We start from the raw sequence: 15,908 nt of genomic DNA, 5'->3' as shown, positions 1-15,908 counted from the left end.
GCCCTCTGCCTGTTATGTCCCCAGAGCCTCTGAGACTGTAGGCCTGGTCTCCCCAAGCCTCAAAAGTCCCCCATACCAGCTGCAGACCTGGTCCCAGTCTGTGCTGGGCAGCTTCACCCTCTGCTTCACCCACCCGCCCTCCTGGGATGTCTTGAGAAGATGGAGAAAACTTGCAAGTGTATAAAGAAAGCCTCCCTTGGTTTGGCTGTGCTTCCCTAAACCCGTGTTCTCAGCTCCTCCTTTCAACCCTTTCCAGGGGACAGGCAGGGCAGGGATGAGACAAGGTCCAGGGTGATCTGTCCTCTCTGCCCTTCTTCAACAGAGACCAGCAGAGGCTCAGTTCAGCCAGGCAAAGGGTGTGCCAGTGTGGCTCCCTCGTCACCCAGGTGATAAGTGGCCCCAAGGCTGGGGAGAGGAGCACAAGGACTCCATCTGCCATTCCAGCCCTAGCAGAATTTGCAGCCCCTGCATCTTCCCATGCTGAGCTAATGCCACAGGTTTGGGATGGCATGTTTGGGGCAGGGACAGGAGCTGGGTCTCTGGCCTTGAGGGTGCAGAAGAATGGAGGGAGGAGGGGGCAGAAGGCGGGCCCTGGGTTTGGGAGAATAGCTTGGTCACACCTCCTGGCATTGACAGAGGTGAACTATGCCAGCTCCTCCACCCAAGGGCTGGCCCAGGGGCCCTCCCAAGGTCTGCCAGGAGGAGTACCCAGGCCAATGGGGAGATCACACAGGCTGCTCAGGCCAGTTGAGGCCTCCTGGCCCCAGCTCTGTTCCCTTCCTAAGCTGGACTACAGCTCTGACCTCTGTGCTGGGGACCAGGATACCCTTGGTCACTGGGCCTTTGCTAGGATGGGTTGGGGGCAGAAATTCAGGGGCCTCAGGGCCATCTCAGATGCCCCATCCTACCATGAGCTTGTGCCCTTCCTGAAAATCCCTGAGGAAAACCTGAGGCCAAATCTGTCCCTCTGAGCCTCAGGTTCCTCACCTGTGAAATGGGCAGGCTCAGGCCCTAGCAGGTACATGGGGGAGGAGGGCTAGTTTGGGTCAGAGGAAAGGACTCAAGAGACCCAGCCTTGTTTCCTTCTCTAGAGGAGCTTTCTGCCCCCACCTCCTCCACCCTGCCCACAGCTCTGGAAAACCTCAGGGATTAGAGCTGTGGTAGGCAGGTGCCCTCTCTGGGCACAGGGACCACAGCAGTGGCTGGGTCCTGGGGTTCCTGTACAAGGCCCTCATTTCCCAGGAGCCCCTGGACAGCAGGAAGAGTTAGCGCTACATACAGGCTAGGTAGGGGTAGGGGCCGGGGGCCGTCCTCGGGGCCACCACCAGGTTCTCCGCAGCCTAGCCACAGCTCCATGCAAGGGCCATGGGGTGAGAGGGGTGGGGGTCACCAGACGTCCAGGCCCTGAAATACACAGGATATTGGTCCAGAGCCAGCTGAGGGAGAAGGGCTGCAGGTGGTGGTGGGTGGGAGTGGGCCCAGCACTGCACGTGCCAGACCAGGTGCCCAGGTGGCACTTATTTCATGCCGCTGCGCAGCACCTGGTTGGCTGCAATGAGCATGACGCTGATGATGAAGGCAATGGCGAAGGCGCAGATCAGACTCTTGCGGACACATGTCTGGCGGATCTGCTGGTTGGAGCAGGCTGCGGCCACCCACGGGGAGCACCAGGGAGCAGAGAGAAGGAGACACAAAGCGGTAGAATCAGAAGCTGCCTACACTTTGGCACGCAGTCTCAACCCATGGGAACACAGGGACACAAAGCTTGGGACACACAGGAAGCCACCCCCCACCCTGCCAGCCCCACTCTGCAAACCCCTGGTATGTCCTTCTGCTCAAGTGGCTGAGCTGTCCCAGGGGCCTGTCACTCACTTTCCACATCCACAGGGCACTCCTCGGCTGTGCCCAGGTGACTCTCCTCCTCTGTCATGATGATGTTCTCTATGTCCTTCATGGACAGGTGCTCACAGAAGGTGTCATAGAGCAGCCGCTTCAGCTCATCCACCGTCAGCTTCTGCATGTCGCACTTGGGGCAGGAGGAGGAACAGTGCTCTGGCCACCACCCCACCCAACACCCTGCAGTCACAAAAGCCCAAGGACGGTCCTCCAGATTCTGAAGGACTGGAAACTCTTGCTTCATTCCTACGGCATCCTTGACCGACACCTGCCTCTCCCAGTGAGCCCATGGCCCCCCAATAGAGAAGACATGCAGCGGACAGAAGCCTGGAGTGGTCATCTCCCCTTTACAAACCCCTAAGTCTCTCCAAAGCCCTGAGTCCCAACCAACCAGGACATACCTTCCAGAAGACAGTGTCAAAGTCAGTGCCATGGAACTTCTCTGGGATCCCCGAGGTGGAAAGCTTGGGTCCCAGGAGGGTCACAAACTCCTCAAAATCTACCTGGCCATCACCTAGAGTGGGCACAGGTCCAATCAGATTGTCAGGCTGAAACCTACCTGGGGCGGGCAGGGCAGTTCCTGCCCTCCTTTGGGACTTGGGATGGAGTCCTGGCATATCAGGTAAGTGCCCTTTTTAAGTCTTGAGTCAATTTCAGGGGCACCTAACATGCCACGCTCTGGGCTAATATGGAGACCACCAAGTGTGATGAGGCCCCACGGGGGAGGGTGGAGGTGGAGAGCAGCAGGTGGCCCCAGAGTTCACTCAGTTTACACAAAACCATCCAGGGCTCCCCAGCACCCTGTTGCTGACCAGGGCCGGTACAGGGCCAGACATCGCCTCCGCCATACAGGCAGGAAATGAGGTTCAGGAGGGGGTGACCTGCTCTCTTGAGGTCTCTGGTGGGATGAAGCAGAGGGGACTTGGCATTATTGGTCTTTCTCATGAATTTTTCCTTAATAAAATGTCAAGTGGTAAAAACAACTCAATGATTTTGTTTGGGATGGTGGAAGCTGGGGATATATTTATTATAAACTCTCAATTTTCCATATTTCTCAGTCTACAGAGTGAGATGAGAAGAGCAGTCTTTGAGCCCTGCATGTGGCTAGGGCTATCTGGCCTCGATTCTCCAGGGTGAGAAATGGGGCCAGATCTGGCTACAACCTGCAACAGACTTTGGGGTGGCTTGGAGTAGGGGAAATAAGAGGCCCAGGGTAGACTAAGCCTCAGTGACTCAGGCCCCAGACCCTCCCCCATCCCTGGGGCCCAGGTGAAAGGGCCAGGGCTCACCATCCATGTCCAGCCGTTGAATGATAACCTCCAGCTCCACCTCGTTGGGCATGTAGCCCAGGGAGCGCATGGCCGTACCCAGCTCCTGCTTGGAGATGAAGCCATTGCCATCACGGTCAAACACCTTGAAGGCCTCGCGGATCTCTGTGGGGGGAGCAGAGCAGTCTGGAACCTCAACCCTGTCCCCAACAGCCCCCTTGTCAGACCCCTGGGATCCAACCAACCCAAAATATGCAGATCTGGTGAGAAACAGTCACAGGATGGCCCAAGGGTTCACTAGTGGTGCTGTATTCTGGGGTCTCTGGGCAGGCCGAGCCAGGCTGCAAAGGAGTACCTGGCCCTTTGCGGTGACTGTCCCCTGGAGTCTGACCATGCCAGGCTCCCAGAGCCTCTCCTGATGAGCTCACGACGCCCCCGTGTGGTAGGTACAGGGAGGATGCCAGGCTTGCCAGGCCAGGGCTTCTCCTCTCATTCCCACCCCTTCCATCTCTCTCTCTCCTTCATCCCCACCTCCTGAGCTTCCTCCCAAGACTCAGCTCCTTAACAGTGGCCAGCACTCGCTAATGACAGCCACATGAGGCGTCAGCAGCTCCAGCTAATGGGCTCCCAGCTGGGCACATACTGCCTACCAGTTTCGGGGAAGACAGAGGTGGGGTGGAGGGGCCCCACCAGGCTCATGCTAGATCAGATGTGGGAGTCTCCTCCCCATTGCACAGAGGGAAAAACTGAGGCCTGAGAACCTGGGTCACTTAGTTGGGGAACAACACACTTGCAGAGTATGACCTTGGACCGGCCTCAGTCTCACCCATAGCAAAATGGGTGGAATGATGCGAGGATGACATCCAGGAACCATGAATGAGGTCCTAATTTCTCACCTTTGTTCCTCCTCTGCTTCTTTAATTATCACAGCCCCAAAGGGCCCCTCTGGGGGACAAATCTCAGTCCACTAGCTCCAGTTCCCTGGAGGTCTTTCTTCACTTAGCAGCCTGCTGGCCTTTGCCTAAATTGTCCCATGGGTGGGTTTTCAGCATGCAGAGTTGAACTCCTTAGAGACACAGGAATGCCCCCGTGCTCCCCACCTAGACACTGAGTCCTGAAGAGGCTGGGCAGCCAGCTTCTGGACAGGCTGATCCAGGACTTAATGCCGGGGTCTGTGAATCCTAAAACTGCTTTAAGAATCCTACACTTTGGGGTTATTCCTTGGTCTCTGGGGGACAGGGGAGCCCAGCTCAGCCTATTGGTTCTACCACAGACCAGGAGCCATGGCTTACAGCCAGATGGTTTGAGCTGAGGTCAGAGTCTCACAAGTATGTCTGAGACAAACACAGGGAAGCCCCTCGAGTTGCCTAGGTACATTTCAAGGAAAGCTGAGAATCTGGAGCTAGGGAAACGGCTGAGCTGAGAGATTTGGGCCAGGCCCAGGGTTTCTGCAAACTTTAGACTCTGGAAACTCTAGGCCAACTCCCACCAAGCATTTTCCTAAGCCACCAAGGAAGCAGTGTGCTCCCCCTGACCAGAGTGTGTAACAGGCATGGCACCCACAAGGCTCACTCTGAAGAGCCTGGGAGTCTCTGGGTAGAGATGGAGGCAAATACGCACACACACAAACACACGTGGGTTTCTGGACAGTGCCAACCCAGCCCTAGGCTCTGGCCATTCCAAGTACTGAACTCTAGCCCCCAGGGGCCCCTCTCAGGCCTGGACATCAGCATTGCTGTATCTCCAGGAATATGCAGCTCCTTTTACCTGGAACGCTCTTCCTCTCCCTATTGCCACCTCCCATGCAGCCCCAGTTCTCAGCCTGGACAGTCCATCTCCCTAATGCCCTCCCTGCCCCTGCCTGACCTTGGCTCTCCTCTGGGGCCCCAAAGACCTGCTCTTCCCCCACACTGAACGGTGAATTATGACTGCTGTAACGGGGGAATCTTAGTCATGACTTATCCCCATGACCTGAGACAGGGCCTGTCACTCAAGCATAAACATTTGCTGGATGAATGACGAAACTGAATAACTGATGTGGGGACCCACCCACGGGGGCACACAGAGAAAGCAGCTGAGCAGAAGTTCATGTACCGCACCGCTCGACGTGAGGCCGTCACTCGGAGCCTGCTAACAGTCAGCAATGGGAAGAAGCAGGAAGGGAGGCTGAGGAGGCTGCCTGTCCCCTTGCCCAGCCTTCCAAGGGCAGCACCCTCACCCACCCTGTGAGCCATCCACAGAAGAGGGAAATGGAGCAAAGGCAGAGGTGGAGGACCACCCTCGGGCCGCTAACCCAGGGACTTGATTGGGGCAGGGGGACCCAGCATCGGGTACCACGTTTCTCCAAGTCTTTGGTCTCCCCCTCTCTACAGTCTTCTTTGGGCATCTCAGGGTGGGCTGGCAAAGCCCTGGACACTGAAAGTTGCAGAGGCAGCCCCCTTCATCCCTCCCGTGAGCTGAGTTCCCAGATGTTCCTTCCACCTTGCCAGAGCTGCCTCAACTGGAACCCAACTCCTTTCCCTGGAGACCCTGAGGAAAGGCACCACACAGGAGCAGAGGCAGTGGAAGGAAGGCAGGCGGACAAGAGGCTCTGAGGCAGCCCAGCAGGTCCCAGGGCCATGTCTCAGGCAGGACTGACCTCCCAAGGCCACTAGGTAAATCCACAGCCTTCCACCTCCCCATCCACGTGTCCCTTCACGCACCCTTCACTGCACAACCAGTTCGTACCACAGTCCGGGAGCCCCGTCACCCCACTAAGCCCCTGTGCCCACACAGACCCAGTTCAGGCTCCACCTTCCTTGGTCAGGGAGGCATCCTGATATCACACAGACCCAGGTTCAAAACCCAACCTCCTCTACCCTGGCTGGGTGACCTTGAGTTTGCTCACCTGTACAATGGGACTTTCTGGGATGATTAAGCAAGAAAATCAAGCGTGTAAGTGCTGGCCAGGCCTGTAAATCAGACTGTCCCAGATGGTAGTGCCAGAAGGAGAGGGAGAACTTGGGATGCCAAGCTGGTCTGCCCACTGCTGGGGCCAGGACCCAAGGCCTGGGCTTAGGTTCTGGCTCTGCTGTTCCGAGCCAGGTGACTTGGGCAAGGCACTTCCCTCTCAGAGCCTCAGGTGCCTGGTCTGTGAAATGGGGATGAGACTCCTGCCTGATGGCTGAGGCCTGGCCTCTGTGTGTGTAGGGGGCGGAATAAGGAGTAGGTGGTCCCTGAGAGGCATAGATGTCATGACTCCCAGTCACTGTGTGCCATCAACATATCACAGCCTAGCACATTTCCCCGAAAGCCTTGCTCTCTTCCTGCCGCATGAGGCCAGGGTAAACCTGCTGTGCTCCATCTTGGCATGGGGATGCCTGGCTCAGGAATGGACTGGCAGGGCCACCGGGTTTCCAGGCTAACATTGTACCCCACCTGACACCCCAGGCTAACATCCCCCAGCCCCCTCCGTAACCTGTAGAGTTATGTCAGGGCCTGAGTCCCTAGCAGGCCCCAAAGGCCACCAGCGCTCTGTCAAGAGAGCCCGAGTCCAGAGAAGGGGCACGGAATGGAGGTCACTGGAAGGGGCAGTGTCCATTCTCTGCAGAGGCTGTCATTTCCGCGGCATTGGCCCTGCGCCCCACCTCTTCAGCCTCCCTGAGTTTTTGGCCTGTGCAGAGGCGGCTGCTGGGCTCAGGTTGCAGGGACCAGAGGCAGAAAGGAGACTACCCAGGCTCCTCCTCCCCAGAAGGTCCCCACTTGGCCATTCTCAATGCAGTCTTCAGTGTCTTCCTGGACAACCCCAAAACCCTGCCCGGGTGGCCATCTCCCTGCCTACATACTCTTTTCTCCTGTCTCTGGCCAGAAAGGGTGATGGCTTGCAGCTATTTCATTCCCACCCTCAGGTGCTCAAGCCCACTGATGCCTTGGGACCCCTGGAGGCCTCTGCTGTGGGTGCCTGGCAGAACCGGGGTGCTTCGCAGCCATAGTGTGTCATACAGAGGGAATGTGACGGAGCTCTTCCCATTCCCTCAGTGGGGCTGCGTAGGCCCCAGACCAGCTCTGCCCAGCCATGCCCCTACCCTATCAACTGCCATCCAGAGTTCCCCAGGGCCACAGGTTCCCAAGTGCTTCTGCCAGACCTAGCCCCCCACCTTGCCTTCCTCACCCAGTTTCTTGAACACCCTACAGCCCCGCCTCACGGACACTACACACTCCAGGCTTATATTCCTCCAGCGTCCCCTCTTCAATCTCCCCTGCTGTGATGGTGGGACCCCTGACACGCTGCCAGGCCTTGTCCTGAGTACTTTCAATGCATCTTCTACCTGCAGGACCCCCCTGGAGAGCAACATCAACCCCTTCCTTACATACAGGGAAAACAAGGCTGAGAGAAGCAAGAGATTGTCCAAGGTCACTCCATGAGCAGAGGGTACAGAGATCTGAACTTAGCTTTATCTGGTTGGGAAGCCTTCATCCTAAGGCTGCCCTCCCCATCTCCTTTCCTCATCTTCCTCCCTACGCAGACTGACTGCCCCCTGGATTTCAATGAAGGCAGGCACAAACGGCAGTGTTTCATCCCAGTCTGCCTGGCTCCCTCTTTCTGGCACATGTGGCTCCCCCACGAAGGGCCTCCTCCCAGCCAAGGGCCTGGGTCTTATCCATACAGTCCCAGGGAAGGAGCACCAGTGGAGCACTAAAGAGGCAGCAGAAAAGGGATCGGTGCCAGGGATGGCCACTCTTTTTACCCTGCCCTGGCATTCAAGGACCCCTGCAAGGAGCCCAGGACCTTCGAGGGCTTCTGAGGTTCCTGCAGCGGAGAAGAGGGTCAGTCAGTCTTTGTGTCTTCATTTGTAGATGCCCACAGGCCAGGAGATGGCCCAGAGCCACCCTGGTATCTGCTGGTCCCATGCCCTCCACCCGATGGCTTCAGGGAGGTCCCTGCCCTTCAGGTGCCCCCTGCACTAGGGCCCCTCTGCTGGCCCAGGAGAAGGGGGCGGGAGAGAAGCAGGGAGTGTGTTTGGTGTGATGGTGACTAACGCCACTGGGCTCCTGCCAACATGTCGGCTAGGTGGCCCAAGGGGAGCCTGCAGCCTCCTTGCCCCTGGACTGCCCACCCTGTGGCCCACTCACCCCTGCATCCCGGCCCACTCTCTGATTCTCTCAGAGCATGCACTCCAGGATTGAGGATCAGGGAAGGAGGGACCCAATGAGGCTTAGAGCTGGGGTGCCAGGGTCATGTTGGAGGTGCTTGGAGCAAGGGAAGGGAATGAGGTAAAAGCTGCCTGGGGTGTGGGGAAGCATGTGGCCCCCTGTTTGAGTGACCAGAAGGAAATGACCAGGATGAGGGTCTCTGGAGGGGGAAACGGGCAGGAGGTCTGGTTGGCCCAAGGCAGGAGGGAATGAAGATGGGAAAAAGATGGCCTATGCCCCTTCCCTTGCCTCTTGCCCCTCATCATGCCCCCTTCTTTTCCCAGGCCCTAGACGAAGCTCTGAACCATGGGCTTTGGTCTAGAGAGGGTGGGACTTGGGCTTTGGGAATGAATGATAAGGACAGGGCAGGGAAACCAGTGTCCCTCCATCTCTCCTGCCTGCACCAGAGCCCAGACCTGGTCTCCAAAGCTTTCCTAGAACCCAAGGGTTTGTGTGGGTTGTTGGTGAGGAGCAGGTGGCTCCTGGTCTTGTGGTGCAGTGAGTGTGGTGGTGTCTGCCTTCTCTGGATCTTCCCCAGACCCAGTCTGACTCCCCAAAGATCTGCCCCATTCCAGCTTAGGGACCTGGAGGGAACTCCCTTCATGGCTTCCCACCACCATCCCTAACTGCACTGTTCCCTAGGTTGTACATTAATCGGCCCTAATGAGACCCCAGATCTGAGAGACCCTTCAACCCAAGATACCCAGAGAGGCTCATCCTTGAGGTGATCTCAGCCCCTCCCCCAGCAGCAGACAAGCAGATCCGAAGAGGCCAAGACTCCCATCAGCCAAGAGCCCCCCAACTCCACTCCATATGGGGCACCAGGAGGCCTGGGGGAGGGGAATCATGAGCACCTCCCCCCACCTCAGCAGGGAAAGAGTTGGGCAGGCCCTAGGGGTCTTACTGCTCCCCAGAACACTCTTTCTGAGGACCCCAGCTGCGGTCGCCTGTTCTGATTTCTTCTAGACAGTTGCCTGCGGTCCCCATTCATGTCTGAGAGACCGAGGGACTGGGGTAACGGGCAGGTTTGGGTCCTTGCCTCTCTGCCTTTCCCTTCTAAGCTTGGCTATCGCGACTGAGCCGCCCAATCCGGCCACTTGTTGTGGCCACCGCCTCCCCGGCCGCCTTCCGGGCGCTCCGGGCTGGGGGGTCCCCGCAGAGCTGAGGGGAAGGGGCTACCGCCTCAGAAGGGGCTGGGGGAAGCCCCACAACCCGCAAGAGCAGGGCAGTCGCCCTCTCCCCTTCTCCGGCTGCCCAAGCAGATTGGATTTTTAAAGCGACACGAGCGGAATGTCAATGCGAGCGCAGAGCCACGGGCGGGCGCCGCGGAGGGGATCGGGATGCGGGTACTCTGGCCCGGCCAGCGCGGGGGGCGTAGCTCGGACTCCCACCCCCGTCCACCGCGTTGCCGCACCGTCACCGCGGGCTGCGCGGCCCGGTGACCCTGCTGCGGGGCCCGGCAAGTTTCCGCAGCGCAGGGGACCACGCGGCCAGGGGCTGGGCCGCCCCTCCGCCTCGGCTACCCTCACCGCGGCGCCCAGGGGTGCGAACGGATCCTGCCTCCCCGCAGCTGCTCGCTGGAGCGGTCCACTTGGTTGCCGGTACCTGCGGACAGCCCCCCGCCCCGCTGCGCCCCTAGCCGGCGCTTCACCTGGGCGCACAGGTAGGAGGGCCGGCGGGCAGGGGTCCCGACGGGGCACTCACTCACCCTCCAGCTCGTCCTCAGGGATGTCCACGGGGCGCTGCTCCGACAGCAGGTTGGGCACGGTGTAGATGCCCCGGTACATCAACGCCGCCGTCACCGGGTGGAACGGCATCTTGGAGGCTCCGCGCCCGCCCGCCCGCCGCAAACTTTGAGGCCGGGGCTCATGGGCCGCCGGTGGCCCCCGGGGCAGCTGGAGCGGGCGGGGCGCGCGGCTGCGGAGGACGGCGGCGCGAGGCTAGGGGCGCCCCTCCGGGGGCCTAACGCCCCCGCGCCCCGGGCCGCCGGGCCATGCCGCCCCCTCCCTCCTCGGGCTCCCAGCCGGGGCCCCGCAGGGGCGGCGGGGGCGGCGCCGCTCCGGCCTCTCGGCTCCGGCCGCCGCGCGCTGCGCCCGCCGCGCCCGCTCCTTAGTGCCCCGCGCGCTCCGCGCTGTTCGCGGCTGGCTCGTCCGCTCGCCGGCGCGGCCGCCCGGCCAGCCGCTCCGGCTCTCGCCGCCTCTCCTGCTCGCTCGCTCGCTCGCTCGCTCTGTGCCGCGCTAGCTGCGCTCCCCGCCTCCCCCGCCCGCCGCCTGCCCGCCCCCTCCGCGCTCCCCCCTCCCGCCCCTGCCCGCCGCCGGCCCCTGAGCGGCAGCCCCAAGCCCTCCCGGGCTCCTTCCTCCCTTCGGCCCCGGATTCTCCTTTTTCCCATAGGTCTCCCTCAGATTTCTCGTCTCCCACACCTCACATTCGCAGCCACCAGGACCAGGATGGGGGTGAATTAGGATGGGGCCCTTCCTTCGAACCCCTTGACCCACCTTCCCCCACAGTCCCTGCCCCCCTCCCCCAGGAGCTGAGACCTGGAAACTGAGGACCAGAGATCCAGAAAGGTGAGGTTAGTCCCAGATGCCTGGTTCCTCAAGAAGTAGCCTGGTGTTGGTGCCAGGAGAAGCTCAAGGTAGGGAAACTGAGGCTGAGAGAAGGACGTTGACCAAGGTCATAGAATGTGGGCAGTAGGCAGGAGAAGGGGACAGGTCTGGGGCAGGTTTCCTTGTCCTGTGGCTGCCATTAGCAGCTGACCTTGTTCCCCAGAATGGGGCCCCAGTCCTGGATCCTCCCCGAGCTTCTGTCACTCCATTTGCAAATGGGGAGCCCTGATCTGTCTCATGGCCTCAGGGCCAGGGAGGGACAGAGATGGGGCCTCAAGCCTGTGGGGTCTGGTGTAAGGGCCTGTGTGTTCAAGTGGCTACAAGTCACACCTAATGTGCATGCAGGGCTTCCCTAGGCCCAGAGCATGTGGGGGTGTGGGTGGGGGGTGGCAAGTGTTTGAGGGAGCAGCATGTGCATGCGTATATCTTTTTTCTCAAAGTGTACATGTGCCACCAGTGTTCGTACATGTGTTTTCCATCTACGTGTAGATGGATGAGTGTTAGGAGTGTTGGTCACTTGTGTATGCCATGGTTGTGAACTAGCAGGGGAGGGGGAAGGGGCAAGAGCCTATGGGCAGATGGGGCCACATGTGCAAGTCCTTGGGCTGGGAGAGCCCTGGGTGTATACAGGATGATGACCTTCTGACCTGGGTTGGCCTCAGTCTAGGTCTTATCTGTGAAGCCCCCAGCAGAACTATCTCCCTGCCCCCTTGGGTCCAATCAGCCAAAGGCCCCAGCAGGAAAGCTGATTGCCATAGCCCTGCCCGGCCCTGCCCTTCCCAAGCTGATTAAATTTTTCTGCTTGTTTCTGCTTTTGTCGCTGATTAATCATATCCCTGTCTCCAGGCCTGGAGAGAGGGGACTCAGTAAGCCAGTCCTGGGCCTCAGCACTTCTTGGGCTACTCCAGTAGCACCCACAACCTGCAGAGGATCCAGGAAAGACCCCAGCTGTCCATCTATCTGTCTCCCCAGGCATATGGGGGGAGACCCTGTTAAGACCTGGGGCTGGAGGTGTGAGAGGCCCCACAAAGTCCCCACCCCAAAGCTCTCCTCTCCCACCTGTTCCATTGTCTGACTGTCCACCTATACAACTGAATGCTTGAGCTCCTTTGGGGTTTCTGATGCAGCAGAGAGGGGAGGAAGAAAGAACTCAGACCTGGCTCCTCCCTCTGCTTCCTCTTTGCCATAGTACTTTAATCATGCCCCTTAACCTCCTAGGGCTTCAGTTTGCCCACCTGTGAAATGAGAGTGGCAATGCCACCCTCAGGCAGCAATGAGGATGAACAAATTAAAAAAATATGAGTGCCTTCCTCCATCTCTTGGGAGTTTCTTATTAGAATGAACCCCCAGGAATATGAATTAATAATAATTATAGCATTGAGTATTGATTGAGAGCATGAGCTGCAGTAGTACTCAGTTTGCTGAGTGTCCAGGCTGCCCTGGCCCAGCCAGCCAGTTGGAAATTGGGCTGAGGGAGGGCTGAGGGGCTGGCAGGAAACTCAGCTCCCAGCAACTCCCTGGGAGGCTGCTGCAGAGCACGTTGGCACTCGCCTGATGGAGGGGCAGCTCTCCCTGAGTCCTCTGCAGCTCCTGGCTTTGCCACCCGGGTGGGGAATTTTCAAAAAGAAGGGACAGAAAAAGTCCCTGAGTGAATCAAACACAAATCAAGTGAGCCTCCCGAGGATGGCCAGGCCCTGTGAGTCTGTCCTGAGGAAGGATCTGGATATCCATGGAGACATGAGCCTCCCCCCAGATTTTGGCCTTGGTCTGTCTGGTCTAAGGGGTCTGACTGTCTGTCCTGTGACCAGGGTACTCCCCGAGGCCATCTCCTTCCAGGCCAAAAGTGCATGGCTTGCTGGGGATTATAGCTCTAACGCTATGGTGCACCCCACTATTTGGGCCATCTTTGTCATCCCAGTCCCCTGGTGACTCAGTCCCTGTCCTCTCGCCTGATGCAAAGCCATAGCCCATGATGCTGGCTTTCCACACAGTGGGGGCTGCTGATCAGCACCACACCTCCACATGCCACAGCTATATCTGTTCCTCTTTCTGACTCATTGGGGAATACATGGGACACCCTCGGGCTGTGCATGGTACTGTCCAGCCCCCATTATCATGCCTTGCCCCCGTTCACAGGCAAGGACATGTCTGCTGAGGGAGCCGAAAGGACCAGGTTGGGCTATACAGCCACAGGCAGAGCTGGGGGATTGGAGTCCAGGTCAGACACAGGGACTCCAGGGAGCAGGCTGGGTCATGCTGATCTCTCTGTGCTCTCCCAGGCTCAGCTGGAGCCCTGCTGCCTCTGGGAACCACTGTTGACCTCCTCAGCCCTCCACTGCTGTGTACCAAGGTTCATTGGGCAGACCCTGGGTGCCAGGCCCTACATCTCAGACCAGAAGTCAGAGGATAGAGCTGCTTTCAGCTGGGCTCACAGAGCAAGGGTCAGAGGGCTGAGCAGTATCGCAAGACTGGAGTTCATGTGCTCTGCTGAAAGGCTTGGGGAGGTGTTTTTAGAGAGAAACATGGTGGCAGGATTTGAAAAGTCTCTGAACGAGGAGTCAGGGAGGCAGTGAGTGTCATGAGCAGTCAGAGCTCTACATGGAGAAGCAGAGCTTTCTGTGTGACCTCTCTGAGTCTCAGTTTACTCATCTATTCAATGGGAATACATCTAGCCCTTGAATGAACAATAAGATCCTGCATGTAAAGTGCTCAGAACACAGAATCTGGTGGCTCTTATTACAAATCTGATACCCAGGGAGAGGAACCAGGGTGGGCAAAAGCTCAGAAGGGCAGGGTCTGGGTCTGCATCCTCCAGGGTCTCCCATTCCTCATAGCTGGCACAGGGCTGAACTGAGCTTGGGAAGATGATCTGTTGAATGAATGAATGAGACAATGAATGGAATGATTGTTCACCCAGCCGCCCTGCGGCAGGGCAGTCTTGTCCTCTCCTCTACACGTCATGGGAGCAGATGGCATGATTTCAGGGTGTGAATTATGTCTGTCGCTCCCCCATCTGGGGAAGGTGCTGCCGCTGTCACACTGCACTCCCTGGGTGCCCACCAGAAGATGTGCGGGCCTTGGGCCTCCCCAAGAAGAGGCTCAATGGACCTCACCTACTAATCTTTGGCTCAGAGGGCTAGAGATAACAGGAAAGGCGATCCACTGAAACCTGTGACTCTGGGTTTCCCCAAGTGGCAGAAAGGCAAGGGGGAATTACAGTGTCCAGAGACCAAACTCCTTTCTCCAAGGACTGGCCTGGTCCTTATCCTCCCGAGACTGGGAACTTCCCCCCAGGACACTGGAACTTTCTCTCCTCAAGACCAGCACAGGCCCCTCCTAGACCTCTCATCCAACACCCGCATCCTCTTGCCACCTGTGTTCAGCACCAGGGAGAGCTCCCAGAAGAACCCAGGGTCCTTCAGGGGAAGATGATATAGTAGAGGGCCCCTGGACAGCCTGCCAAAGAGATCCATGAGCCCACTGTCCAGAGGAGGAAATCAAAGTGGAGGGCGGGTAAGCACCAAGTCCAAGGTCATGCCTAGACCACTGACTGCAGCCCTGCCCGAACCAAGGGGCCTGCTGAGAGAGAAGGTCCTGGGAGATGAGGAGGTACAGGTGGCAGGGAGGGGGTGTCTAGTGACAGCAGAGGCTCTGGCCTCTGCTCCTTGGCTGGAGAACAATATTGTTCCAAGAACCCGCTGGGGACAGTGTCTGGAGGTGAATAAAATATTCATCGTCCAGGCAAACTCATGCAATCACTTGATGAATAATGGAATTTATGAACTTGCAGATGCAGGCTGGGGCCGAGAGAGGGTGTAGTCCAGAATCTGGGGCTCCTGTCTGTTCTGGTCCCTGCCTTTTTCTGGCCACCCTCTCTGAGCCCTCAGAGGCCCAGCTCCTAAAGGTGGTGGGAGTGTACAGAAGAGCAGGGAACAAAGTCCATATTTGGAAACAGGGCAAAGAGGACAAGCCCTTAAAGTCCTTCTCCTTGAGAAGCAACTTGGGGATAGGAAAAGAGCACAGAAGGTAGAGTGATTGGGCTGAAGCCTGACTCCTGTCCCTAGCCTCGTGCCTTGAGTGTGTCACCTGTCCTGGCCTCAGTTTTCTCTCCTGTAAAATGGGGTTGATGCTGCCGTCACGCAGCCTGCTGAACAGATCTGCCGAGATGATGAAGTTCACAGTGCCAGGGCTGCTGTCCCTGAGCCTGGTCCTTCTGAACCTCCCTCAGTGGCCTCTAGAATTCCCCCAAGCCCAGGAGTGATCTCACCTCGGTACCCTGGGTGGAGCTGCAAAACAGGGGAGATGTGTGGCCCCAGAAGTGGTGAAGCTTCAGACCCTCCAGGCAGGGTTTGACACCCATAACTGGAAAAACCAAAACCAGTTCATCCAGGCACAGTTCCTTCTCTGAGAGTCTGCTCCCACTGGTTTTCCCAGGATTTCACACATACTAGGAAAACTCTCTAACACTGAACTACGTCCTCTAGCCCTTTTTAAATTTTTTATTTTGAGGGAGAGTCTCACTAAGTTGCCCAGGCTGGCCTCTAACTTGGTGATTCTCCTGCCTCAGCCTCCCAAGTAGCTGAAATTACAGACATACACACCCCTACTCCCAGCTGGGCAAGACCCTTTCTTTCTTCCTTCCTTCCTTCCTTCCTTCCTTCCTTCCTTCCTTCCCTCCCTCCCTCCCTCCCTCCCTCCCTCCCTCCCTCCTTCCTTCCTTCCTTCCTTTCTTTCTTTCTTTCTTTCTTTCTTTCTTTCATTTGTTTATTTATACATACCAGGGATTGAACCCAAGGCCGCTTAACCACTGAGCAACATCCCCAGCCCTTTCTTAGTTTTTATTTCGAGACAGGATCTCACTAAGTTGCTTAGGGTCCCTCTAAGTTGCTGAGGCTTTGAACTTGTGATCTTCCTGTCTCAGCCTCCATAGCTATTGGAATTACAGGCATGTGCCAATGTGCCCAAC

At 57.9% G+C, this 15,908-nt stretch overlaps 1 protein-coding gene across 1 annotated transcript; it reads right to left on the bottom strand.

The window, feature by feature from the left end:
• Positions 1-1,347: 1,347 nt before the first annotated feature.
• CABP7 (calcium binding protein 7) lies at positions 1,348-10,511 on the bottom strand. The gene is made up of 5 exons (XM_081285742.1): positions 10,045-10,511; positions 3,186-3,329; positions 2,298-2,410; positions 1,873-2,026; positions 1,348-1,645 (listed from the first exon to the last, which is right to left on the bottom strand). The coding sequence occupies exons 1-5, from the start codon at positions 10,151-10,153 to the stop codon at positions 1,518-1,520; spliced, it is 648 nt and encodes a 215-aa protein (XP_081141868.1). The 5' UTR covers positions 10,154-10,511; the 3' UTR covers positions 1,348-1,517.
• Between the last annotated feature and the right edge of the window lie 5,397 nt (positions 10,512-15,908).

Source organism: Spermophilus citellus (genome assembly GCF_964194105.1).
Source record: "Spermophilus citellus genome assembly, chromosome: 3".
Taxonomy (NCBI): Eukaryota; Metazoa; Chordata; class Mammalia; order Rodentia; family Sciuridae; genus Spermophilus; species Spermophilus citellus.
The sequence above is the reverse complement of the archived record's forward strand: the minus strand, read 5'-3'. Positions and strand labels throughout refer to the sequence as shown.

Coding starts and splice junctions, on each gene's coding strand:
- CABP7 (XM_081285742.1), bottom strand. CDS start 10,153: ATGCCGTTCCACCCGGTGACGGCGGCGTTGATGTACCGGGGCATCTAC. Junction 3,330..10,044: donor CCCTGAGGACGAGCTGGAGG/GTGAGTGAGTGC, acceptor CTCCCCCCACAG/AGATCCGCGAGGCCTTCAAG. Junction 1,646..1,872: donor GTGCCCTGTGGATGTGGAAA/GTGAGTGACAGG, acceptor GGGTGGCCGCAG/CCTGCTCCAACCAGCAGATC.